Genomic DNA, 25,316 nt, shown 5'->3' on the forward strand with positions numbered 1-25,316 from the left:
ACAGTGCTTTTCTCTCCCAGGCACTGCCTCACCTGGAGCAGGGCCTGGAGCACCCAGCCCTTTGGGACAGAAGGGGCAGCACCTTCTCCCATTCTTTTGGATAGCGAGGAAACCCCACTCTGTGCAGAGTGACCAGGAAAGGGCAGAGAATACCTTAATCTTTGAAGTTTTGAGAGATTTGTGTCTCCTTCAAAGCCAGAAGGCAGTGTGAGATCTGAGCTTTCCTCAGTCCCAAGTTACAAAGACACAGGAAGATCTGAGCCCTTGATTTGCACTGCAGCAGGGAGTGCTCCTCACTGTTCTACTAAATATGGTCTCAGGTGTGGGCTGGGAAAACCTGCACCTTAAGCACACACAACAGGCAAGGGACACGGTGGATTTTATTCAGATTTATTGAAGCAGCTCCAGGCTGAGTAATAAACACACAAAACTGCTGTATAAAAAAGAAATAAATGTGCAGAACCAGCACGTGGGCAAAGTACTGTCACATGTTCTGACATTCCAGGTTACTGCTTGGGTGCTGCGAGTCCCAGCAGTGCAGTCCTGCAGCTGGTCAGGAGTGTCCTTCCTCCTTTCTAGTATCACTGAAACCAAAATAATCCCTCTGGTTCCTGCTCTGAGATCACACAAGTTAGGAGAACACTTGGAAACCTTTTGCTGTCTCAAGGGACAGCACAAGCTGCCAGCCCAAGGAGGTCCCTCCGTGCTTGTCCCCTCCCTGGCCTGACTGAGGGGATGGATTTGCAGAAGCAATTCAAAGCCAAGACCCAGTTGCCTTGAGCCCTGCTGGTGCTGATGGCACCCAGCTCACAGAGTTGCCAGGTGGGAGGAGGTGCTCCTGCTGCCTGTGTGTTCCATCTGGATCCTCAGTCAAGGGAGGCACTTGGCAAAACCAGGTGTGAAGCCTGTGGTGCAGAGCAGAGTATTGTGAGACCAGGGCACAGCAACCCCAACCCCACTCCTCAGGCCTCAAATCCCAGAGAAATCCCAGAAATGCCTGCTGATTCCCCTCTACAGCCAGGAATTTTCTAAAGGTATCACTGGATATTTTATTACAGTAAATAATTTTATTTAGACAGCACGACTCTTGCAAGGAGAAAAGGAAAACCCTGCAGGGTCTGTGATTCACTGGCATAGTTTCTGCCAAAAGCCTTTAGAAAGATTTAATTCCAGTTGCAAATGTTGAAAGTCAATCTCTGTGTAGCAGAAAAGCAATGGCATGAAAGGGACACCAGGGAATAATTAGAAGCAGAGAAACCCTGTGTTTATACATAGACAAGGCTTGTCTTATAAATGCAATTACCCACCATTCTGGGACTAAATCCCAGCTATAATCTTGTTCTGGCACCGGCTCACAGCCCTGGCGTCCCACAAGACATTTGGGTGCCACTGGCAGATTAAGCGTGGCACCAGGAGGAGGAGGCTGAGCTAAAAGCAGCAGCCGGAGCCGGTGGCACCACGGGGTCTGTCCCAGCTCCTGCAGACAGCCTGCCTGCACAAACATCAGCTCCTCCAGCCTCCTGACCCAGGCACGACACCCAATCCCTGCACACAGCATTCCCCAAAATCTTTGCATGGGCCAAGATGCCAGGTTAAGAGTCTCGTTATTTATACTGATCTTCTCCCTGCAGCGTTCCAGCACCTAGAGAGACCTTCTCTCTCCTGCAGGGCTTTGAGATCCCACACTACCAGCCTGGAAGCTTTGGAGGTGATACACAAAGCTGTTCTCTAGGACAACTCCAGTCCAGAGCCATGTGCATCTGCCCCTCAAGTTTTAACCTGACACAGAGGAGCTCTGCTCGACCCACAGCTATTTACCTTCCAGGTCTCAGGCTGACAGGTACTTCCAGGTGCTGACGAAGGCGGTGGGGATGAGCGAGTAGGGCACCGTGGTGACGCTGCTCCACGTGTCGGACGAGGGGTCGTAGCAGTCCAGGGTTTTGCAGCGCTGAGCCCCACAGTAGCCCCCCACCACGTAGAGCCTGTTCCCCGAGGTGACAGCGCGGCAGCTGATGCATTTGGCCGTGACATCCCCAAACTTGGACCACTGGAAGGTGTCGCTGTGGAAGCGGTAAGCGGAGCTGGCGGAGAACTCCGTGTCCCCGCCGATGACGATGACGTGGCTGCCCACCACGGCGGCGGCCGTGTAGCGCCAGGGCTGGGGGCAGCTGGCGGGCACCGTCCAGCGGTTCTGGCAGGGGTCGAAGCACTGCACCTTGGGCAGCTTGTTCTGGTTGGCGCTGGTGCCCCCGAAAACAAACAGCTTCATCTTGGCTCCCACCACGGCGGCGTTGCTCACGCCTTCCCGGAGAGGAGCCACCAGCGACCACTTGTCCAGCTGGGGGTCGTAGTGCTCCACCTGCTTGAGGGACACGGAGGGAGAGGCCGGGAAGGCGCCGCTCATGGCCGTGTGACCCCCCACCACGTACAGGCAGTGGTCCAGCTCGGCAGAACCGTGGCCAAACCGCGCCACCAGCATGGGAGCAGCTTTGGCCCACTCGTCGTGGAGGGTGTCGTACACCCAGACGTCCCTGGAAGCGCCGTTCTCGGAGCCCTTGCCGCCGGTGATGTAGACCTTGCAGCCGATGGCGCAGGCGCTGCACTCCTTGCGGGGGCTGGGGATGTCGGCACGAGGGATGATCTCGCTGGTTTTATGGTCCAGCGTGTAAATCTTGTCGCACATGAAGGTCTGGCCCCCGAGCAGCAGCAGGGCCTGGCTGACCTTGCGGGGCCGGGCGCAGCAGCCCGTCACCAGGCCGTCGTTCTGCAGGATCTTCATTTTGCAGCGCACGGCATCGGCCACGATCTCCTCCCCCAGCTTGTGGCTGGTCACCAGCTTCTCACAGGCCACCTGCTTCCGCAGGTAGGACTCGGGCAGCAGGGCCAGGCGGACGGAGCGCAGCAGCTCGGGCAGAACTTCGTGGCGTCGGGGCAAATCGTAGCGGATCCAGCCTATAACGGCTTCGTAGACCAGCGTCTCATCCTCCACCTCCAGCTCCTCGCTCTCCACCAGCTCCAGCAGCTTGTCTTTGGGAAGCCGGAGGAAATCTTCAGTCTTGCAGAGCGAGGTGAAGTTGGCCAAGGCCATCCTCCAGGACAGCTCCAGCAGCCGCTCGCAGCAGTGGGCATCGGACAGCAGCAGCATGTTCAGGCAATTCCCAGGGTAGAGATTCTTCTCCAGAAAGTCGGCCGAAGCGTCACGGATATCCTGGAACTGCAGCATGTCCCCGGCCTCCAGCAGGGACTCGGCGTTCTCCTCGTTGATCAGCACCCGGGCTGAGTAAGCGTAGTCCAGCAGCAGCTCCAGCACCTCGGGGTGCAGCGAGTCGTGGAAGTTGACCTCAGCATCCCTGCTCTCCTTAAGGCCCCCGCTGAACATGGCATTGAAGTAGCGGCTGCAGGCGGCCAGGACGGCGCGGTGGCAGGGGAAGCTCTGGTTCCCCGCCCGCAGCACCACGTCGGTGAAGAGGTTCTGCTGGCGGAGCAGGTTCAGTTGGGTGAGGAGGCTGTCGGCGTGGCCCGGTTTGTGGAAGAGGTGGATGTTCATGGAGCCGGAGCTCGAGCGGGATTTCCGGTTCTCGTGGCTGCTGACGGACATAGTGCTGAGGCTGCTCTGCGAGGCAAAACCGGCGAGTCAGCACGGGCAGCACGGGCCCGGCCACGGCACGGCCGGGGCTGCGGCGGGACGGCGGCGGCCGAGAGGAGCGCGGTACCGGCCGTCCCAAAACGGGGCACCGGGAGCACCGGTCATCCGCGGAGCACCGACCGAAATAGGGCACCGGGAGCTCCCGGACCAAAACACCCGTGCAGCGCACGACTCCTCCGGGCCTCATGCAGTACCGGGGAGGGGGCGATGTGCGCTCCCGGTGATGCCCGTGCCCAGCCCGCCCCGCGGTCCCGCACCCGGCTCAGGGGTCCCGCACCCAGCTCAGAGGTCCCGCATCCGGACCCGCGGGTCCGCTGTCCCGCGCCTAACTCAGTTATTCTGCACCCGGCCCCGCGGTTCCTCACCTGGTCCAGTTGTCCCGCACGGTCCCCCGTACCCAGTTCCGTACCCAGTCCCCGTTATCCCGCACCCGCTTCCGTACCCGGTCCCGCACCCAGTTCCGCACCCGGTTCCGTACTCGGTCCCGCACGGTCTTTGCTATCCCGTACCCGTTCCCGTATCCGGTGCCGTATGGTCCCCGCTGTCCTATACCCGGTGCCGTACCCGGTTCCGCATGGTCCCCACTATCCTGTACCCGATCCCGTACCCGGTCCCCGCTATCCCGTACCCGGTTCCGTGCCCGGTTCCGCCCGGTCCCCGCTATCCCGTACCCGGTTCCGTGCCCGGTCCCCGCTATCCCGTGCCCGGTCCCGTGCCCGGTCCCGCTCCGCTCCGGCTCTGCCGCCGCCCCTCCGCCGCCGCCGCGTGGCCGCCCAGCGCCGGCCCCGCCCCCGCCCGCCTCACAGCCAATCAGCGGCCGCAGCGCTCGGCACTCTCCCTTTGTGAATGGCAGGCGGGGCCAGCCGCGCGCATGCGCCGGTCGGTGAGCCCGCCCTGCCCGCGGGCAGCGTGGCCGTGTCCCCTCTCCACGTGTGCGGGGGTCCCGCGGTGCCACCCCGTGTGACCCGCTGTCCCCCGCTGTCCCCCGCTGTCCCCCGGCCTGACCATCGCGGCACGGCCCAGGCCCAGCCGCGCCACGGGGCCGGGACGGCGGATCTGAGGCTGCCGAGTTTTGCGGACGGAGTCACCCCGCCATAAAGGGCCATAAACGGGGCGGCCGCGCCGGGACTGGCAGCGCCCTTTGGATCCCGGCTGCTGACAAAGGCAGCTCGCGGCCGAACCAACCAGCCATGCTCAGCAAGTGTTTCCTGCATGGAGCCCCCCTCAGAGCTGTGGAGCCCGGCCCATCATCGGCACCACCGATAGCACGGCAGGCTGCTTTTCTGGCCAAGGGAAGGAACTGTCACCTTCTCTCAGAGGCCACATCAGAAAAGAGAAGAAAATCACCAAATTTTGGGAGGATCGGGTCTGCCTGCACAAGGCATTGTGCTAAAAATGAGTGAGTGCTGCCCTGGAGAGGTAGCAGCAGCCACAACAGGTGTTTAAACACTGTGTGTCAGCAGGGATCAAAACCACCTCAAGAAAAAAATACAAACTCCAGGAATTCTGAATTGCCCAATTTTGATTTATCTCTGCACGTTCCAGCTTTACCAACCATAAATTAAGGTCTTTTGTTGAGGAATTGATGAAGCAAATGTACTTAGGGCAGTTTACAGTGTCCTTTCTCCACATTAAAATTATTGCATGGTTAAGAGGTTTGTTAATTTGGCATCAGGGGTTATGCAAGGTTTCTTGTCTTGTTTTTTTTTTTTAATTGGCAGAGCTTCAGTTGTCCTGTATAGCATCAGTGTTAATACTATAGTATATGAATACCTAACAGTATTGTCCTATGCTGAGCAGTCCAGTCCTGGAGGAATGATTCAATGGGGTTAAAAGAAATCTGATTTATTATTAAAAACCACTAAACTGCAGCAGGAGCCACCACAGTGGGTGACAGGACCAGGCAACAGCCAGAGGACTTGGGTGCTCCCCCTGTTCAGGCACAGGACTGAGGAAAGGAGAGAATGAACAAGAGTCTGCTCCAGGTCAGCCCTGAGTTGTACCAAATCCTGCCAGTCTGGCTGCAAATCCCCAGCACAGCCACATCCTCAGGGACACTGCAGGGTGAAGGTCCAGATAAACACCAAGGACAGGGCAAAGGATAAAGAGTATCCAGGCCTCCCTCTGCTCTTTGAACACAGGCAGGACACAGCTCTCCGTGTCCAGGCCAAAAACCAGCCCACAAAGCAAGGTCAAAGCTCCTGGGAGTGCAGCATGTGCAGAGCTGGGGGCAGGGACACGCAGAGTAAGCAGAACTCTTTTCAAAGGATGCACTTCCATGGCAGTCAGGCACGGCCTGGGAATTCCTGCAGCAGGAGGAAGGCTGGTGACACATGTGGAGCTGCAGCTCACGCTGCACTAATGCTTTGGAGCTTTCCAGAACCAAAGATAAAGAACTTCTCCCTGTTACCAGGAGGAATAATCACTCAAGGCCACCTTTGAAGCATTTGTGTCGTTTATTATTGGCAACGCCCAGAACTGTAACTGCAAACCCCAGCTCGGCATTGGTTTGATTCCTCCTTTGAAAGGTGATTTATTAAAAAGAAAAAAAAAAAAAGGCAGGAAATTTATTAAAAAAGGTCCGTTGGCATCTGCAGGAGCCTGGTGGAAGAGCTCCACCCGGTGGCATTCCACAAAGGCACAGCTGGAGCCTCAGCCCTGGGGGAAGTCTCCACTCCCAACATTCCTCCTTAAACGGGCAAGGCAGGCTAGGAAGGTCCGAGCTGCTTCCAGCGGCAATTCCTGCCCCTCTCCCCTCCGAGGAAACACAAGGGCCACAAACAGCCCCCCTGCTGCCTCCTGTCTGAGCCCAAACCCCAAACTCCTGGAGAGCTCCCAGCACAGGGAGCCATCCTGGCTCAGGTGCAGCCCCAAGCCCAGAGTGGGAGCTCCCAGGATTCATCCCTTACCAGTTCTCTGTGACAGAAATGTGGCCACTGTGCTCCTTTAAGGGGCAGAAAACACTGGGAGGTTGCATTTATCTACTGGGACAGATGGAAGAAACTCTTTCCCCCTCAGTTTTACCCATTGTTGACTTTCAGAGGATTCACCTGAATTATTTCTTTGATGAAGAGTGATAAGAACTATCAGCTGCAAACAATCCCCTCTGCAACAGGCATCTGGATTCCAGTCCCGATTATGGGATATCTGGAAGGACAATCATCAACCCAGGAAAGTTACAATACACCCTGCCTCACTAAAGGCACTTTTACCATGTGAAAACTGAGCTTGTGAAGCTCAGCTCTGGCTTAAGCAGCTTCAGAATTTGCTCCTCTTGATGCCTGGTAGATTCCAATCAAGGAGGAGATGGTCCCCAGGAGTCCTACTAGCCATGGAGGGAACCTTCCTGCCCAGAGGAATCCTGGAGGCAGCCAGTGGATTGCATTGCAGAGATCTGCTGTGTCCATGAGGATGCTCAGAACTTCAGCCTTCACCTGGGCTCTCAGCTTCTGCTGCCTCTGAGGTGAAGTGCTGCTGGAAGAAAAGGAGATGTTTGTGACAGTCTCTCAGATTAAACCCTTTTCTGACCCAGAGATGGGGCAGCTGAGAGGTGTTTTAAGAACTTTTATTCCATTTTCAGTCTTGTGTGAAGGGTGAGACAATACAGATGTTATAATTCACACCATCACCATCAGAAGTTAACTATTTTCTAATTACAATACACTTTAAGTGTTTCTTGGCCTATCAGCTTTAGCCACACCATGCTGTAGATGCCTTAAACCCAATAATCCAAAATTACCCCTCATGAGCCCCACTACAATGCATCTTTCATAGTTCTACTTCTCCAAAGTATCCAGTCTTATTTACAAAACCACCCTTTAAAATTTGTTTCTGGTTCCATTTCTCTCTCAGCAATGTCTGTCCTATTCCAGGGCATTTCTAAGTCAGCATTTCATATCTCAAGGTTTGCACACAGGTGCACACTGGGTGAGCCTTCTGCCAGGCTTGGAGAATTCCCTCCAAATCCATTTCCCATGTTAGTCCAGCATGTCCTCAGAGCTGTGATGGCTACAGATGAGAATTGACAGGTGTGGGTGAGTGACAGGAAGGATGGAGAGGGACTTTGGGAAAGGGCATGGAGGGACAGGACACAGGGAATGGCTTCCACTGCCAGAGGGCAGGGCTGGATGGGATACTGGGAAGGAATTGTTCCCTGGGAGGGTGGGCAGGGGCTGGGATGGAATTCCCAGAGCAGCTGGGGCTGCCCCTGGATCCCTGGCAGTGCCCAAGGCCAGGCTGGACAGGGCTGGGAGCAGCCTGGGACAGTGGGAGGTGTCCCTGCCATGGCAGGGGTGGCACTGGATGGGCTTTGAGGTCCCTCCCAACCTGAACCATTCTGGGATTGCCTGATCAGCCCTACAGCCACAGAGGGAAATCATACCACTTGTGCTGGCTCAGTTTTCTTCTTAACTGGAACAAGATTCTCAGGGATCTGAAAAGCACAGAGTTATACCTCCTACAGCACCAAACAGGAGGAGTTTTCATTTTCCCTCTCGCACTAGCAGCTCCAGCGAGGAAGAAGAGCACCTCCCCCAGCTTTGCTGTACCCCGGTGCCAGGGCAGGATCACCCGTGCCCATCCCGTACCGCAGGATGCCCAGGAGCAGGGCACAGCCCCACAGCGCCGTGCTCCGCGTCCACCACTTCTGGGAGGCGGCTCGGACGATGCCGACATCGGCGGCCCACGCCAGGTGCTCGCAGGGGTAGTACAGCTGGTTGGCCGCGTTGCAGAGCACCGAGAGCCCCCGCACCAGCGCGTCCTCGCCCTGCGGGGAGCGACACAGAGCGGCACATGGGGCACGGCCGCGCCGGGGCCAGGGGGCCGCCCGGGAGCACCGGGGCGGCCCGGGAGCACCAGGGCAGCGCTCACCTCGGGGCCCAGCCCGTAGCTGCAGCTGTGCCGGAGCATGGCCAGGTCGTCGAAGAGGCGCAGGGCGGTGCGGCAGGAGCTGAGCTGGGCAGAGGCGGCCAGGAGCCCCCCGGGCAGCCCCCCGGGGCCGGGCAGCGCTGCCCCCGCCAGCTGGCAGCCGTAGGACAGCGCCCGGACCTGCGGGCACGGCACGGCTCGGGCACGGTGGTGCTGGAACCGGGGCTGGTGGTCTTTTGTCTCTCTTTCTCCTCTCCTTTTCTCCCTCTCTCCTTCTCTTCTCCTTTCTTTAATTCTCCTCTCCCTCTTCAACTTCTCTTTCCTTTACCCAATCCCCATTGCCTTGTGCTCTGGGACTGCCATTCCCGTTTCCATCCCGGAAAAGCTTGGATTGTTTGTGCCCCCTCCGCTTTTTGTCGTTCCTTTCCACCACCGAGCACTTACGAATCCCTCAGGTGCTTCATTCCCGTTAACGGTGGGTCGCTACAGTCCCGTCGTTCACCACCCGGTACCGGAGAGCTCAGATCCCCCTCCCCACTCCCCGCCCGGTACCGGCGGGCTCAGAGCCCTCACTCCCCGCCCGGTACCGGCGGGCTCAGAGCCCTCACTCCCCGCCAGCTACCGGCGGGCTCAGAGCCCTCACTCCCCGCCCGGTACCGGGGGGCTCACAGCCCTCACTCCCCGCCAGCTACCGGCGGGCTCAGAGCCCTCACTCCCCGCCCGGTACCGGAGGGATCAGAGCCCTCACTCCCCGCCCGGTACCGGCGGGCTCAGAGCCCTCACTCACCGCCCGGTACCGGGGGGCTCACAGCCCTCACTCACCGCCCGGTACCGGGGGCTCACAGCCCTCACTCACCGCCCGGTACCGGAGGGATCAGAGCCCTCACTCCCCGCCCGGTACCGGCGGGCTCAGAGCCCTCACTCACCGCCCGGTACCGGGGGGCTCACAGCCCTCACTCACCGCCCGGTCGCGGCCCCGGTGCGTCTCCAGCGCGGCCACGAGCCCCCAGAGCGCTCCCGCCGCCATGGCAACACTTCCGGGTGGGAAGTCACGTGCGACCGCGGGGCACGCCGGGAAGGAGGAGGAGCTGTCGCCATGGTAACGCGGCCTGGTTGCCCCACGGCCCAGCCAGGCTCAGCCCGGAGCTGGTGCTCAGCCGGGGCTGGTGCCCGACCGGGGCTGGGTCCCACTCTCCGTACCCCTCACGGCCTCTTCACCCCTCTATCAGCCCTGTTCTCACCCCCGGTTTCCCCGTTCTGGGCGTTCCCCGCCTCTGTGGTGATGCTGGGTCGGGGTTTCAGAAATCTGGGTTCCCGTTGTGCCCCGCCGGCCCCGAGTTCACATGCACACAGATCTCCACATCACCTGGAGACAGGTAGATCTTCCCCTGAGCACCTGTAGAGACCTCCCAGCCCCGGCTGAGTTCTGGGAGAGGAACATTCTGTGTGGAGACAGAGATGGGGCCCTCTCCATCCTCCTGCACCTTCTGTACTCAGCATGTGGATTCCACCTGTGAAAAACGCCAATCACTTGTTTTTAAAATTTTAAAAGTTTAATAGTAATAAAATGGTTATTAAAATAGCACTATAATTATATATATATATATATAATTAGAGTAATAAATTTTTTTTGACAATTTTAATTAGGACAATATGAGACAATTGAAACAAAGAGTTAGGGACAGTCCGGGTACCTTTTTCTGGGCAGCACAAGCCCGAAAAAGGACACGGTTAACAGAGGATTAACCCTTAAAAACAACAGCCTGTTGCATGTTCATACACCTCACCCATGATCCATAAATTCCATTCAAACACAGGATTCAATCTGAGCAGTGTCAGCTTCTTCCTGTGAATCCTAATGGTGTCTTCAGGGCTGAGTGAGGTGGGAAGAAGTTCATTTCTCCTGATAATGGGACAATAAATTCTCTTTCTCTGAAAGATTCAGGTGTCCTGTGGCTGCTATCCCACTGTGAGTCCTTTCTTTAAAAAGGTATCCTACGTAGCATAGTTTCTATTTTAACATTTTGTTATAACCTAAAACTATATTTACCACACTATTTCAGAGAATTAATACAGCATCAATTTCTAACACAACACATATAATATTCATTTGAATATTTGCGAAAAGCCAATCATAAAGCACGCATTTTTCACACACCTGCTTCAGTGGGTCCAGAGGCTGGGCACAGAGTCACACTCACACTGCTGTTAATTAAAGCCGTAAGAACTACCTGGATATTTTGCCTTTTTATAGCCAACTGTCACAGAATCCCAGAATATCCTGAGCTGGATCCCCCAGGGAGGATCAGCCCAGCCCCTGTCCCTGCACAGCCACCCCAACACCCCCACCCTGAGCAGCCCTGAGAGCTCCTGCAGCTCTGGCAGCCTTGGGGCCATTCCCTGGGGAGCCTGGGCAGTGCCCAGCACCCTCGGGGGAAAGAACCTTTTGAGTAAATCATCCTTTGAGTAAATCAATCTGATTTCATGAGACAGGATCATAGCACTAAGCAGAGCCACTCCCAGCCAAGCTTTTGCTGCTGGACTTGAGATCCTTGTGGGTCCCTTCCCACCTGGGATATTCAGTGATTGTGGCTGTTGTACACTTGCTGTATCAGATGCTGCAGTTATCCCACCTGCTGCACCACATCCTTGTTCCACAGTCTCGTGACTCACCTCACTGCAATCTGCTGTCAATCCCCTTGCTACTTCCTTATGTAAAATGAATAAAATGAATGATTTCTGGGACGTGAATCAGTGTCTTGATCTTTCATCATGGCTACATTTGTTTTTAAAAGTTGTTTTACATTTATTTTTGGGAGGAAGTAAAGGATTTTGATCAAAAGCTGGGCTTATGCAACCTCAGGAAGGGATGTGGTTAGAGCTGGTCATGGAAGGCATTAAGAAAATCCTCCTGTGACGCTGCCTCCTGTTTGTCCAGCAGTTCACAGAGAGGTCCCTTCATGCCATGGATCTGTGTTTAAGCCATTTGATTTGCTAAATGTGGAACAGATCATAGCTGAATTGGTCTTTTCCTTGTCCCTAAACTTCTGGAGCAGCTCCATAACTACCATATGGAGTGATATTCCCATAACTGCCATGTGAATTTCTTCATTTCCCTCCTCACCCCGAGAGTTGTTTTCTGTTTGGGCGAGGGTTTTGAGCAAAGTGCTGACAGCAGAACTGGCCTTTTCCTGTCATCAGGGGAAATACACACAGGTATCTGGGACTGCAGAGCTTTCCTGGTGCTGCCTCCTCACTTTCTTCCTCAAATTTAATTTTTATTTTGATTCTATCTGTCAGCAGATCAAAGTTCTGTCAGAACCACGCCAGCCATGCTGGTGCCACACAGGCTGCAAAGGGACTCCCCAAAGAAATGCCACATCAGGCCCAGCTTTAATAGGCTTGGATTAACCACAGGGGAAATGGGTTTATACCCAGCAAAGCTCCAGCCTCCCCCTAACTCCCTCTGGAGTGTGCTCCTGACCTACTTGAGAAGGACCAGTGAGCACCACACCCTGTCTGCTCCAGCCTCAGGTGGGAGCAGAGTCGTAGATGAGAAATATTTTGCAGGGAAATGAAGGACAGGCAACCAAATCCCTGAGCCAGGGAGTGTTGGAGGGAGGTAGAATGGGACTGAAGTCCCCCACAGAAGGTCAGAGGAGGAAAATTGTCATGGCTAGAGGTGTCCAGGCAGGGTAAACACCTCTGCAGCACCAGCAGAGAAAGCTGAGCATGTGCCAGGTACCACAGACAGAGGATGCTGCAGCTGCCCGGGTGGGGTGACCCTTTAGGTGACAACACTCAGATCTTGGGGCTGCCAGGCTCAGCAGTGCCACCTGCCCCTTTCTCAGCCCCATCCCAGTGAGCTGAGAGCTGTTTTCTCTCCTCAGGTGAAATGCTCATCCTGGGGCTGCCCAGGAGGGCACAGAACCTCTGCGGGGCTGAGCAGAGAGGCAAGCTGACACCCAAACCCACAAACCCACTGCAATCCAACAGGCAAACTCCCAAGGGAGCTGTGTCCCCACAGGGACCCTGGCAGGGCCCTGTTCCCAGAGGAAGGTGATGTCCTCCCTCCTGCAGCGAGTGCTGACGCACTCTGAGCTGCCCACACGGCGTGGGATCTCAGAACCATCCCTGTGCTCTGCTCTTGGCCCGGCTGTGTGTTGTCACAGGGAACATCTATTTCTCAGACTGAATGAGGACACAAGGAGGTGTTGTGACAGCAAGAATAAACACTAGGAGATTAGCCCGAAGGCGTGGGTGCCACATCCCTCAGCATGGCAGGAGCCACAGAGAGCCTCTGGGCAGGCCCTAGGGTGGAACAGAGCAGGTGGGGCAGGGGGAGGCACAGAGGAGATCAAACAGAGTGAGAGGCACCACCAGGGCTGCCTGGGGGATGGGATATTCCCTTATTATCTGTTTGGATTTTGGTGTCAAGGCCTGCAACCAAAGGTCAGTGAACAGTAGGACAGCGAGGCAGCTCTGGCCAGCTTGTGATGAGCAGGCTGTTTTCCTAGAGGTGAGCCCTGTGTTTTTGTGGAGCTGGTCACTCACATGGGCTTCCTGACTGCTGAGCTTGCACCAGCTCTGTTTGGGATCTAGGTGTGTTCCAGAGGGATCAGTGGGGGCTGGCCTGCCCCCTCCCTTGGGGGCTGAGTGAGCAGGGAGGCACAGCTGAACTTGAGAAACTCTTCTCAGCCTTTTCATGCACATGGCTTTGATTCCTCGGGACCCTCTGAGCACAGGGCTGGTGAAGTTTCACAACTGCTTCACTCCGTGTGTGAGCAGTTCCTGGGCCCACGAGCCTCGTGCTTTCCTTTATGGATTTGACTCTTTATTTTTCAGGAATGAGACAATCTCTGCTCCACACGTGCTTCAAAGGAGCCGTGCACTCACATCTTCCAAGTGCACACAGGCACTCCCATCAGTCCCTCATGCCAGCACCTTGTTAAACACCTCCAGTCAAACACCTCAGTTGCAACATTTGGTGGAGTAACAGGGACTTGCATCTGCTCCAACTCTGCCCCATTACTTTGATGTGACCCTGAGGTGGCACTGCCACCTGTGCTGCTGCAGGAACAGCCATGGGGATAAGTGCTGGAATCACCCTTGGAGGCACCAGCTGGCTGGGAGAGCTGTGCCGGGAGTCCCTGTGATTATTCACATTCTTTTTCACGTGGATTTTAGTGCAACTTCAGACAAGGAAAGCAAAGCTGGTTTTTGGAGTTTTCCGAGCTCCTCTCCCATTTCAGCAGTGCCCCAGGAATGCCTGAAGCAGGAAGGCCAAGCAGGCTTTCTCTGACTGCCCGCTGTGTGACATCTGCCAGCACCGTGTGTGTCACCCCTCCCTGCCAGCGCTGCCACCAGCACGTCCAGTGTCACGTCGCCAGTGTCTGTGACTCAGAGATAAGATGGAGGCACGTTTTTTTCTCAGTTTAAAAACACGTCCCTCGTCACTACAGGACATCCCCAGCCTCACGAACACGAACCCGACGCTGAAGCATCGCTGCAAAACACGGGCTCGGTCCAACCCCCCGGGGAGGCCTGCAGGGTGGGGCCAGCCAGGAACCGCGATAAATTCAGGAATTTTGGTGTAGCCTTTGCTCTTCCTCCTCCTTTGCCTGGAAGGCTCCTGGAGCGGCGCGGGCAGCAGCCATGCGGCCGCCGGGGCGGGTGCGGAGGCTGGCGGTGCGGCTGGAGCCCGGCCGGGCCCATGGCGGCGGGGAGCTGCTGCACGGCCGGGTGCAGCTGGAGCTGCGCGGGGCCCTGAGGGTCAGGGCGCTGGAGGTGTGTGCCCGCGGCCTGGCCACCGTGCACTGGCTGGAGAGCCACAGCATCGGCCTCAACATCGTCTACCGGGACTACACAGCCTGCCAGACCTTCCTGTACCGCCGCCGCCAGCTCATCTCCGGTAAGGCCGGGGCACGGGGCGGGTGGCTGTGCCAGGCTGTGGGGGTGGGATCTGCTTGGGTGGGTCTGTGTGCCAGGACATGGCACTGGAGCCCTCTTGGATGGGTCTGTGTGCCAGGGTGTGGGATTAGAACCTTCTTGGATGGGTCTGTGTGCCAGGGTGTGGGATTAGAACCTTCTTGGATGGGTCTGTGTGCCAGGGTGTGGGATTGGAACCCTCTTGGATGGGTCTGTGTGCCAAGACACGGGATTGGAACCCTCTTGGATGGGTCTGTGTGCCAAGACACGGGATTGGAACCCTCTTGCATGGGTCTATGTGCCAAGACACGGGATTGGAACCCCTTTGGGCAAGTCTATGTGCCAGGGTGTGGGACTGGAACCCTCTTGCATGGGTCTGTGTGCCAAGGCATGGGGTTGGAACCTTCTTGGATGGGTCTGTGTGCCAAGACATGAAATTGGGACCTACTTGGATGGGTATGTGTGCCAAGGCATGGGATTGGAACCCCCTTGAGTGAGTCTTGGGTGGGTCTGTGTGCCAGGGTGTGGGACTGGAATCTCCTTGGGTGGGTCTGTGTGCCAGGGCGTGGGGTTGGGATCTCCTTGGATGGGTTTGTGTGCCAGGGTGTGGGATTGGGACCCCTCAGGCTGCAGTGTCCCCTCAGAGGACCCTCTGCTCTGTGGGTGTTGCTGACCCACACAGAGCTGCTTGCCCTTCTTCTCACCTTGGCTGAGGGTTGTTCTCTCTACTGCTGGTTTCCAGGAGGCTGATGGCAAAGCCAGGGCTGGGGAACACCAGGGATTTGTGGCTTTTGTTGTGTTTGCACAGAGAAGAGCAAACACGAGTGTCAGTTCACAAGTGTGGAAAGAGCACTCAGTGCTTCAGCCAGTGTTTGTTTTCGGGTCCCTGATACTGGGACTGTGTGCCCAGCTGGCACGTTGCTTAGATCTGCTGCAAGAGGACAAGCCCCATGCATGCCACAAGCCATTCTTTGTGTGCTTGGGATGAAGTGATCCAGAGCTGAGGGATATGGGATGTCTCAACCATCCATCCACTCATTAGCTCTGGCTTTTCTTAGGAACATGAATGTCTTTTATCCTCCCCTCCAATAACAGGATCACAGCCATCCCTCTGTTGCTTTTCCTCCTCCTTTCCCTGTTTCTCAAGGCCCGTGGCCTGGTTGCCCTGCCCTGGAGAAGGCTGTAGGACTTATGCTGAGGGCATTTCAATGGGTCAGTGGCCAAGTGCAACCCAGAATGGTGCCAGCCCAATCTGGCAAATGCAGACATTGCAGGAATGAACTGGAGGGATGGAAAGAGGACCTGAATTGGCTTGTTGGAGGTTTTCCTCTTTCTGGACTGTACTAGAAAGGTAATTTTCTCTATTTCTGGACAACTGTGCTCTGCCATCTGCTCCAAACACCTGCACTGCTCTGGAGTTTCTGTCTTTTGGCAGCAGCTCTTCCATGCTGTGCCTAAGGATGTCTCCTTGGCAGCTGCACCTCTACAAAGTGTCCAAATTACAGTTAATCCCTTCTCCAGCAGTGAAGCTCCCGAGCACTTGGTCATGCAGTACTTGCTCCATGTCCCATTAGCTCTGAGGTGACAGGGTGAGTTTTATCCCCATTATGCCTGCAGGGAATGTCTGTAGGGAAGCCACAAGCTGCTGCCAGCATGTTTGGATTCTGCTGCTGGGACTGGGACTGTGTGCTCCAGGAGCCCCTGGAGCCATCAGGGGAAGGGCACTTGGCCAAGGGCTGCAGGAATTGCAGGAGCTGCTCGCAGGCACCCTGCACACCTGCAGCTCGGAGCTGGTGGCTCCTGGCCCTCCCTGACTGCACAGGGAGTGCTGAGCAGAGAGCAGAGCCTGACTGCACGGGAACTGCCTGGGGGGCAGAGATCCTCACCAGATCTTGGATTTTATTTTCTCTGTCTGCACACAGATTCTTTTTCTGCCTTGTGAGAGGGACACGTGCGATCACCGGGGCGTTTTACGGGAATAAACAGCAGAGAGGGGCTGTCCTGCAGCCAAAATAACTTCCTTTGGATCCTGCTGTCCCCTGTTCTGTCCCCAACAGCAGCGTGAGGGCCTTCCTGATGTCAGCTGGTGAGAAACGTGCCACCATCCGACAGTCAGTCCCTGTGACTGCTCCTTTCTTGTTGCTTCTCCACGAGATCAGCTGTGTCTGCGTGGTGTTTAAAAAATGCAGGTTTTGTCATGGTAACGAGGCAGTGCAGAGGAGGGGAGCTGGGCACAGATAAGCGCCCTCCCTTCTGCTCTCCCCTCAGCTGAGTTTATCTGCAGTTTCCTGGCAGGGTGGTGAGTGCTGGCACTGGGGTGCTGCGCTGAGAGACAAGAAAAAAGTGTGCAAGGAGGATGTTCAGGCAGGGCCTTTAAACGTGTGTTGTGTAATCATCTGAGAGAGGGAGCAGGGGGAGAGGACAAGACAGGGGGTTAATGGGCAAAGGCAGCACAAGGAGGGCCCTGGACTCTTCTGTGTGAGATGATGGGAGGATAGGAAACACAAATAATTGTTGTGCACTGATCTTTTCTCTCCCAGGATCCTGCAGCACTTCCAAAGGTGTAGTTCTTGCCCTGGTGAGAGGCAAACATCCAGAAGCCATTTTATTTTCATGAAGCCATCCAGGAGAGTTTTGGCATTAGGGCTTTCCTTCCTTTGTAGGGTGGCCTCAATCAGCACCTTAATCTTGTCCATCCATAGCAGTCCCAAATCTGGCAGGGATGGGGCTGGTTCCTCAGCCTGGGAGCACATGCTCATGCCAGGCTCTGCACTGTCCCATCTCCCCCCACACTGGGCTGCTGCCTTACCCATTTACCTGCTGCATTCCCTTCTCGTGTGACTCCGGGCTCCCTGGGGAGAAGCCACCAGGTCGCAGCAGCGGGTCAGGGAAGGTGCAGCCCCTCCATGGGCCGGGCAGGCTGTCAGCTCCTGCTGGGAGCAGCTCCAGCCTGGCCAGACTCTAGATGGGGCTGAAGAGTTGGAGATGGTGCCCTGAGTGCTGTGCCCGGCCTGGCTGGGCTTGCCTTGGGCACCCAGGGCCGTTCTGAAAGGAAGGCCCTTGGCTGTGCTCCCCACCTGGGGCTGGCAGGAGAGAGGAGAGACCCTCTCTGGGTGTGGGGGTCTCAGAGGACTCAGCGAGGGGCTGCCCTCCCTCCCCACATGGCACAGCGAGGGACAGCTGAGGGCATTGCATGCGATGGGAGGGAGGTTTGGTGTGGTGTGGTTTGGTTTGGTTTGCAGGGATCTGCATCCCGTGGGCGAGGGCTGAGTCATGGCCCAGGGGTGTGTGCCGGGAGGAGGAGGAGGAGGAGCAGGATGCCAGGCAAAGAGAGGGGCCTAGCCAGGGCTCCAGCCCCTCTCAAGAGCCTCCCCACTTCTAATGTCACTGCAGGGACACCAGGCGCCTTCCCAGAGCTGGTGTCACCAGTGAACTCGTGCTGTGACGTGCCTTCCTTCCTCCTTTCCCTCTCCCTCTGAGCTTTTGCTATGATTCATGTTTGCCCGTGGCAGCAAATGGCCGTGCATATAAAACAAACCACAGTCCCCTTCCCCTGGGGAGGGAGACAGACAATTCCAGCCCGGCCTTGGAAACAGCTAAAGCAGTGCCAGGCTTCAGCCCAGCTTGTTTTTTAAGAGGCTGTGATCAGCCGAGCTCAGCACAGCAGGTCCTGCCCAGCATGGCTGGGAGCAACTCAAAAATCCCCAAAACTCACACAGCCAAGTGCTGAGTAACATTTTTAATGCCTGTTCTGTCTTATCCCCTGCCCGTGCCAGGGGTGCAGGGCTCTGGTGCTCCACAAACATGACATTCATCCCCAAAGTGAAAGTTTCTAAGGCTGCATTAACCCTTTTGGGGGGCACAGATTCCTTTCTCCTCCCTTTTACAACATCTCAGGGTGCTGCTGATGGTGATGCCCCCCCTGGGATAACCAGTTCCCAGTTTCCACACTTTCACCCTAGCTGAGGACCAGCACAGAGCGAGTCCCTGGGCTGCTCCTGCCCATGCAGGTGGAATTTGTCACTGGGTTTGGGACACCAATCCCAGCAGATCTGGTGGAAAACTGGCACTCGCCTGGTTAACAAGCACAGGGAAGAGGATTGCTCACCCTGTCGTTGCACAAGCTGAACCCCAGCCAGTTCTTGATTTCTTAGAACTGAGTGATGTCCCAGGCATCCCCGCGTGTCAGGAGCCCAGATCCAGCTGTGGCCGGTTCCGAGCCCTGGGATGGCTCTGGGGGAGGGAAGGATGTGGGTCAGTGTGGGGTGTGGCCCTCGGCTCTGGCCTGGGGGCACTGGAAGGAGAGAGGAATCCCCCCTGGCCACAGCCCATGGCTGTGACCCTGGGAATGGGGATTCTGCATGAAGATGGGCTGGGATGTCAGGACTGGAGCTGCAGGGGGAGTTTGGGGGGCAAGGATGGGGATTTTGGGGGGCAAGGATAAAAGCTGGTGAGGGAGCTTGAGGGGCGAGGATTGGAGCTGGAAAGGAGACTTGGGGGACAAGGATGAAGGTGGAGAGGAAATTTGGGAGGCAAGGATGGAAATTGGAGGAGAGTTTGGAGGTCAAGGATGGGGACTTTGATGGGCAAGGAGGGGAATTTTGATGAGCAAGGACGGGGATTTTGAGGGGCAAGGTTAGGAGCTGGAAAGGAGTTTGAGAGGCAAGGATGGGAGCTGGAAGGGGATTTTTAGGGTCAAGAATAGGAGCTGGAAGGGAGTTTTGGGGGGCAAGGATGGAGTTGGAGGGGAAGTTTGTGGGGCAAGTACAGAAGATAGAGAAGATAGAGAAGGGTTTGGGGTCAAGGGTGGGAGCTGCAGAGTCTTGGGGAGCACTGAACAGGGCAGCAGACAGGGAGTCTCCCCCCGAGCACTGGCAGCGCCCAGCCCCTGCCCAGCACACGGTTCCGCGGCGATGTCTTAGTGCGGCCCCAGGATAAGTCGGGGAGCCCGGCTGGGACCGGACACGGCCCCGCACGGTCCCACCCCCCCGAGGAGCTCGGCGGGGCCGATCCGCACATGCTCCCTGCCTTGTTTTGCAGAGCCCGGCGGGGCTGGCCCGGCCCGGCCCGTCCCGCCCCGCCGGGGCCGCCCCCGGCCGCGCCGGCCGCTTAAAGCCGGGCTCAGCCGAGCCGAGCCGGGTTGAGCCGCATCGCGCCGGTTGGGGCTGAGCAGCGCCATGATTTTCGATCGTCTCAAACGCTTCTCCATCGTGCTGGAGGGCGCGGAGCGGGACGGCCCGGCCGCCTTCAGCCCCGGGCAGGCCGTGTCGGGCCGCGTGGTGCTGGAGCTGGCGGCGGCCGCGCGGCTCGGGGCGCTGCGGCTGCGGGCCATGGGCGCTGCCCGCGTCCACTGGACCGAGTCCCGCAGTGCTGGCTCCAGCACCGCCTACACGCAGAGCTACAGCGACCAGGTGGAGTTTCTGAGCCACCGCGACACGCTGATGGCACCGCCAGGTACGGCATCCCCTGCCCCGGGGGGAAGCCCGGTGTGCGGCACCCCCCGGGCGGGTGGGGGCACCGGGCACTGCAGGGGCTGAAACAGCGCGGGTGTGGGGCAGCCTGGGCTGCTGGGGGCTCCAGACAGCCCAGCCGGCTGAAATCGGGGTGCCTGGGGGTGTATGGCAGCCCAGAACTGCAGGGGTCTGGGTGCTGGGGTCAGCTTGACTGCTGAGTGCATGATATACGAACAAGCCGAAATTCGGGTGCCTTAGGGACTGAGCGCTCTGGGAATGGGCTGTGGAGGTCCCTGCAGACTCTTCATGCTCTGGCTGCACCCCGAAATCTTGGGGTGCACAGCTGGATGCTGCTGCTGTGGAACACCTCAGCTAGGGACAATACTCCTTCTTTTCTCTGAGCTGTTCATGGCAGGGAAGCAGCTTTGGAAAACTGTAGAGGTTCAGGAGCTTGTTTTGAGCAGCAAGGGTTGGCCTAAATGGACCCTTCAGCCTTGGGATGCAAACTCTTGGGGGGCATGGGGGTTTGCTGGCCACTCTCCCCCCAACTGGGCATCTTGGGCTCTCACTCCAAAGCTGTGGGGTGAGGTGGCTGCAGGATGAAGCAGAGCCCACCTCGGGAAGCTGCCCAGCTCTCCAAGGAGGTGTCCCTGGGCCATGCCTGTCTGCAGACACATGGAATGCAGACAGTGCCCAGCTCTTGTGTCACAGCTGCTGCAGCTCAGCACTGGCAGAAACTCTGCTATGCCCTCGTGCTGCTCCTTGCTGGGTGCTGCACACCTCTGTGACCTGCCTGGGGAGGAGGTTCTGGTTCTGTAGGAGGGAGCTAATCCTCCTTGATCTGTTTTGCCCACAGACAATGGTGAGGCCACTGTCCTGCAGGCAGGAAAGCACGAGTTCCCCTTCACCTTCCAGCTCCCCGAGTAAGTTGGCATTTCTTGGGGGAGAGGACATCTTGAAAATCAGGGGTTTTTTTGAGGAGAATCCTTCTAAAATTCTTTGTTGCTCATGCCCAGGACCCTGGCCACCTCCTTTGAGGGGAAGCACGGCAGTGTGCGCTACTGGGTGAAGGCCAAGCTGCACAGACCCTGGTCAACAGTGAAGAAAGCAAAGAAGGAGTTCACTGTGATTGAACCCATTGACATAAACACCCCTGCACTGCTGGTGAGCTCCCCCTGCTCCACCCCAGGGCTCTGGCATCCAAAACTTACCCAGGAAGCCCATGGGGAAGGTGTCTGCCTCCCCTTCAGCATTACAATGCAGGCCTGGTTTCCAGAGGGAATATTTCCCCCCTGTAACTTGTGACCTCCAGCATTACCTGGGCTGGGCAGAGGTCAGCTGTGCCTCTTTGGTTTTGGAAACTTATATGCATTGCAACAGCTTCTTGCATCAGATACCTGAGAAGTTGCTGATGCTCCCTGGCAGGTTCTTGGTGCCAGGGAGGTGATTGCTGTGAGTTTCATCCTTAGTTACTAAATAGCCTCCCTATTTCCCTTTCTCCAGGCTCCCCAGGCAGGTGCTAAGGAGAAACTTGCTCGTGCCTGGTATTGCAACCGTGGCCAAGTGTCTGTGACTGCCAAGATTGACCGAAAAGGCTACACCCCAGGTGAGACCAGGTGCTGGGGCCCTTGACCACCCTCAGTGAGCCCAGAGGAGGGGGTTTGGGTCACTGTAAGCTGGCAGGAAATCAGAGAGCTTTAGTGTGGGCAGCATCTTTGGGATGCTCCCCCTTTATGAACCCATGTGCCTGCCCTGTCAGACAGCAGGGCCAGCCCTTGGTGAGCCAGTGCAGCAATTCCTTGAACCAGGACTGGGCTCTTCCTCCCCTCCTCCAACATGTGTGTGTCTGTTTTGGCAGGTGAGGTCATCCCCATCTTTGCCGAGATCGACAACTGCACCAGCCGGGCCGTGGTGCCCAAGGCCGCCATCATACAGACCCAGACCTTCATCGCCCGGGGCACCAAGAAGCAGAAGAAGTCAGTGGTGACCAGCATCACTGGGGATCCCATTCCAGCCGGGAAGAGGGAGGTGTGGCATGGCCGGGCGCTGAAGATCCCGCCCGTGGGGCCGTCCATCCTCCAGTGCCGCATCATCCAGGTGGAATACTCCCTGAAGGTGAGGGAGCTCTGTAGGGATCCCCTCCTGCCCAGCTCAGGGGAGATACCTACCCCTCCAGACTGGGAAAACACCACCAAGCTGAGCTTCCCTGCTCTTCCCTGTCTTGGCAGGTTTGTGTGGATATTCCTGGGACGTCCAAGCTGCTCCTTGAACTGCCTCTTGTCATCGGGACCATCCCGCTGCATCCCTTCGGGAGCCGCACCTCCAGCGTCAGCAGCCAGTACAGCATCAACCTGGACTGGCTCAACACCATCCCTGAGCAGCTGGAGGGTGAGCATCTCCTTCTCCCTGGGGTAAGGTAAACCCCCTGGTCAGGAGAGTGAGACAAAGTTCTCAACTGGGCCAGTTTGGCTTTTTTTTTAACCTAATGTTTTAGTTGTGGTGCTGAATCTCCTGGGTTCCTTCCTCAGGGAACTGAGAGGCTTTGGGAAATAGTGGGCTTGGAGCCCTTTTACCTGCGTGTCCCCCATTTATGGAGGGTGTTTGCTATTCCCTGATGGTTCTCCTTTCTCTTCAGCCCCCCCTGAGTACTCAGCAGTCGTGTCCAGCCCAGAGGCCGAGCAGAGCCTGGCTCCTCCGTGTCGCAGCGAGCTCGGGGACATCCTGGAGGGTCCCTTCTTCGCCTACATCCAGGAATTCCGCTTCCGACCACCGCCACTCTATTCAGAGGTGATTCATCCCTCTGGGCTGGGAGGCTGCTGGAGGCTGGCATGTGCCATTGCTGAGGTTTTTGACTGTGGCCTTGGCTCTGCAGGTGGATCCCAACCCCGCGTCAGACAGCATCCGCCCGCGCTGCATGACCTGCTGAGAGAGTCGCTCCGGCTGCGTGCGGCAGCGTGACGATCCCTGGGGATGGCAGCTTGCAGCCTCACAGCACTGGGGTCTGGGAATGGGCATGTGATACCCTGACCCTGCTCACAGCTCTCGGCCACTCCTGTCGTGACTGTCCCTGGGCCCAGAGCCAGCGCGGTGCCGTGGCCCCGGCACGGGTAGGAGAACACAAGGGGCTGGTGGTGTGGAGCCAGGCGGGACGCGCAGGGCTCAGAACTGCCCTAGGATTTTGGGGTTAGAACAGGGAATTTGAGCCCAGATTGCTCTCCCCTTGCCTGTAGTGCTGCACTCTGAAAGCTTCTGTCGGCTCCTGGTGTGGAGAACAGGAGCTTGGAGGCGTTTCTCAGGATTACTGGAGAGTGTTGGTTTGGATAGTGCTCAGGGTTGGGCCCTGGGGCAATGCAGCTGCAGCTCTTTGCCTGTGGCTCACCAGGACTGCAGGTCCCCAAGGCAGTGAAAGGTCCTTTCCTGGCTAGTAAAGGGCTCAGCCACTGCTGGTAATCTTTGCCACAAGCCTGTGGGTACCTGTGGGGGGAATGGTTTGAGCCACTTAATCTCTAAAGGCCTCCCAAGAGCTGATACAAGGACTTGGGGGGATGAATTTATGATCTGTGGCAGTATTTTGGTGCTGTTTGCTAAGAACAGGAAAGGTGGTTTATGAGTGTCAGCTCACCTACCCTGCACAGTGTGCTGGTGCCTCCCCCAAGATGGGGCTGAAACCAACCCTCAAACTCTGGTACCAGCACAGGGGGCTGGAGCTGTGCCTGGTGACCAAGGAAGAGAGAGAGAAGCCCAGTGTAAGGCTGGTGGCAGCCTCAGGTGCCGATGGGAGGTGTGGAGTTGGGATGAATCCTTCAGGGCTGGGAGTCCTTGAGGTGTCAGAGGCCCACAGGAGCAACCTGTGCTCACTGGGTGGGAACCAGTGTGGGAAGGGTGAGCTGGATGTTGTGATCAGGAGCCAGGGGCTGATCCCGCTCACTGCAGGAGGACCTGAGCAGAGTTTGGGGGCTGAGGACCTTTGCATTCCCTCACTGAGACAATCCCTGGCTGTGCACAACCATTGCCATTGTGCCTTGGACTCCGTGCTGGGGTTGCTCAGATGAGTCTTTTCTATCTGTGAACACTTTTGTAATGACCACTCTTTGTCTCTACTCTTTTTGTATGACTTTTTTGTGGGGAATTTTGTCTGAAATAAATTCTTTAAACCAAACAGTTGCCTGGATAATCTTCTGCTCTTCCCGTTGTCTGGAGCCATGCTGTGGCTGTTGGGATTTGGGAGTGCTACCCGCCCTCTCCTCACTGCCCTGCAGGCACCCAGCTCCACCCTGTGCCCAGTCCTGCACTGGGATTAACTGGGTCACTTAGCCAGCACTGCTCCCTATGGGTTTGGTCCCTTGAGCCTCCAGCTCCTCCACATCTGGGCAGTTTTGGCACTTTTCCCCTGACCTGGGATGCAGAGCTGCAAGCAAACCTGTTGTATTTTTCCACACTTGCTTCCTGTTTATGTCCGCGCTCTGTGAGGACAGACACATTCTCCTCCATCCTGGAAGCCTGGCAGGGACCCAGCAGGTCCAGCTGGGAGCTGGGACACTCCTGCATTAGCTCAGCCAGTCCCAAGGAGGGTTGGGATCAGCCCCATGCTGTGCTGGCTGGGAAGAGCAGGGAGGCTCCTTCACCTGCTTCCTTGGGCTGGAATTTGGTTTTTCACAGCATTTCTGGGCAAATCTTGGTGCATGCAAGGCAGAGTTTGAATCAGGGCTTGAGTTTTCTCTTCCACGGATTGTGCTACTTAAAAATGCTGCCACTGGAATGTGATTCCCCCCCACTTTTATTTATTTTTTTTGTTTGCTGAGCTGCTCAGCCCCGCAGCTGCATCAGAGCACGTGCTCCTGCCCTGGGCCAGAGGAGAGAACTTGTCCCTGTGTTTGCTTGTGAGAACCTGGTGCTCCTGCAACCTTTATTCAAATCTGCTTTTTATTTGGCATCCCTGGTGCTCTGATTAATTTTTCCCGGGGGAGGATTAACCGGCCTCGCAGGGAATTTGTTTGCATCCCCGTTTGGGGGGATCGTGTCTGGATCTGCTGCTGGCAGCAGCAGCCGTGCCCGGTGTGCTGAGGCCTCTTGGGGCTTTTTTGGTGACATCAAAGGGGACACGAAGCACAGCATTTCACCCCCCAGGTGAAGATGGCCCTGAAGGCAGCCCTGTGACCAGGCTGATCCCAGCCTGCCACAAGGGAGCCATTCTGTGCCATCAGCAGGGCTGGCCGGGGGCTGCTGGTCAGCCCCGGATCATCTGCCCCGGCTGCACAAGGGGCTGTTTATTCCCTGGGCCCGAGGGGGAGGCGAGAGCCCAGCACCGCCGTGCCTGTCCTGCCCTGTCTTTCTGTGAAACAGCGTCACACGGTGACGGGGACAGGCCACCACGCCGGTGGGCAGCACTCCCGGTGCCCATGAGGCAGCGACGTCTCCAGCAG

General features: G+C 57.1%; 3 protein-coding genes across 12 annotated transcripts; 1 reads left to right on the top strand and 2 right to left on the bottom strand.

Annotated features, from left to right (window-relative positions):
• Window positions 1–374: 374 nt before the first annotated feature.
• LOC103821920 (ectoderm-neural cortex protein 1-like) lies at window positions 375–4,425 on the bottom strand. 5 transcript variants are annotated; one of them, XM_030233684.2, is made up of 3 exons: window positions 4,318–4,425; window positions 1,819–3,608; window positions 375–905 (listed from the first exon to the last, which is right to left on the bottom strand). In XM_030233684.2, exon 2 carries the CDS (start codon window positions 3,596–3,598, stop codon window positions 1,829–1,831), a length of 1,770 nt encoding a protein of 589 aa, XP_030089544.1. In that variant the 5' UTR covers window positions 3,599–3,608; window positions 4,318–4,425; the 3' UTR covers window positions 375–905; window positions 1,819–1,828. The 5 variants fall into 5 exon arrangements, with proteins under 5 accessions (XP_030089544.1, XP_030089541.1, XP_030089545.1 ...); XM_030233681.2 differs by having other exon boundaries at window positions 1,819–3,613; window positions 4,318–4,408; XM_030233685.2 differs by having other exon boundaries at window positions 4,275–4,408.
• Window positions 4,426–6,186: 1,761 nt separating this feature from the next.
• On the bottom strand, window positions 6,187–9,584 carry PEX11G (peroxisomal biogenesis factor 11 gamma). 3 transcript variants are annotated; one of them, XM_050986240.1, is made up of 5 exons: window positions 9,474–9,584; window positions 8,516–8,692; window positions 8,233–8,411; window positions 8,028–8,078; window positions 6,187–7,120 (listed from the first exon to the last, which is right to left on the bottom strand). In XM_050986240.1, the coding sequence occupies exons 1-5, from the start codon at window positions 9,537–9,539 to the stop codon at window positions 6,895–6,897; spliced, it is 699 nt and encodes a 232-aa protein (XP_050842197.1). In that variant the 5' UTR covers window positions 9,540–9,584; the 3' UTR covers window positions 6,187–6,894. The 3 variants fall into 3 exon arrangements, with proteins under 3 accessions (XP_050842197.1, XP_050842198.1, XP_050842199.1); XM_050986241.1 differs by having other exon boundaries at window positions 6,187–7,117; window positions 9,474–9,583; XM_050986242.1 differs by lacking the exon at window positions 6,187–7,120 and adding an exon at window positions 7,127–7,654.
• A 4,388-nt stretch (window positions 9,585–13,972) lies between these two features.
• On the top strand, window positions 13,973–24,052 carry ARRDC2 (arrestin domain containing 2). 4 transcript variants are annotated; one of them, XM_050986222.1, is made up of 8 exons: window positions 13,973–14,423; window positions 20,750–20,816; window positions 20,910–21,057; window positions 21,397–21,499; window positions 21,752–22,008; window positions 22,122–22,304; window positions 22,529–22,680; window positions 22,766–24,052. In XM_050986222.1, the coding sequence occupies exons 1-8, from the start codon at window positions 14,168–14,170 to the stop codon at window positions 22,809–22,811; spliced, it is 1,212 nt and encodes a 403-aa protein (XP_050842179.1). In that variant the 5' UTR covers window positions 13,973–14,167; the 3' UTR covers window positions 22,812–24,052. The 4 variants fall into 4 exon arrangements, with proteins under 4 accessions (XP_050842179.1, XP_050842181.1, XP_050842178.1 ...); XM_050986224.1 differs by having other exon boundaries at window positions 22,122–22,281; XM_050986221.1 differs by lacking the exon at window positions 13,973–14,423 and adding an exon at window positions 18,882–19,894.
• The last annotated feature ends 1,264 nt before the right edge of the window (window positions 24,053–25,316 follow it).

Source organism: Serinus canaria, chromosome 28 (genome assembly GCF_022539315.1).
Source record: "Serinus canaria isolate serCan28SL12 chromosome 28, serCan2020, whole genome shotgun sequence".
Classification (NCBI taxonomy): domain Eukaryota; kingdom Metazoa; phylum Chordata; class Aves; order Passeriformes; family Fringillidae; genus Serinus; species Serinus canaria.

Excerpts from the sequence above, each read along its gene's own strand:
- ARRDC2 (XM_050986221.1), top strand. The coding sequence starts at position 19,618 with ATGATTTTCGATCGTCTCAAACGCTTCTCCATCGTGCTGGAGGGCGCG. Across the intron at positions 21,058-21,396 it reads TAAACACCCCTGCACTGCTG|GCTCCCCAGGCAGGTGCTAA; the intron begins GTGAGCTCCCCC and ends CCCTTTCTCCAG. Across the intron at positions 22,681-22,765 it reads CACCGCCACTCTATTCAGAG|GTGGATCCCAACCCCGCGTC; the intron begins GTGATTCATCCC and ends TTGGCTCTGCAG.
- LOC103821920 (XM_030233684.2), bottom strand. The coding sequence starts at position 3,598 with ATGTCCGTCAGCAGCCACGAGAACCGGAAATCCCGCTCGAGCTCCGGC.
- PEX11G (XM_050986240.1), bottom strand. The coding sequence starts at position 9,539 with ATGGCGGCGGGAGCGCTCTGGGGGCTCGTGGCCGCGCTGGAGACGCAC. Across the intron at positions 8,079-8,232 it reads CTGCTCCTGGGCATCCTGCG|ATCCCTGAGAATCTTGTTCC; the intron begins GTACGGGATGGG and ends TGTGCTTTTCAG. Across the intron at positions 7,121-8,027 it reads AAACTGAGCCAGCACAAGTG|CAGCACTTCACCTCAGAGGC; the intron begins GTATGATTTCCC and ends CTTTTCTTCCAG.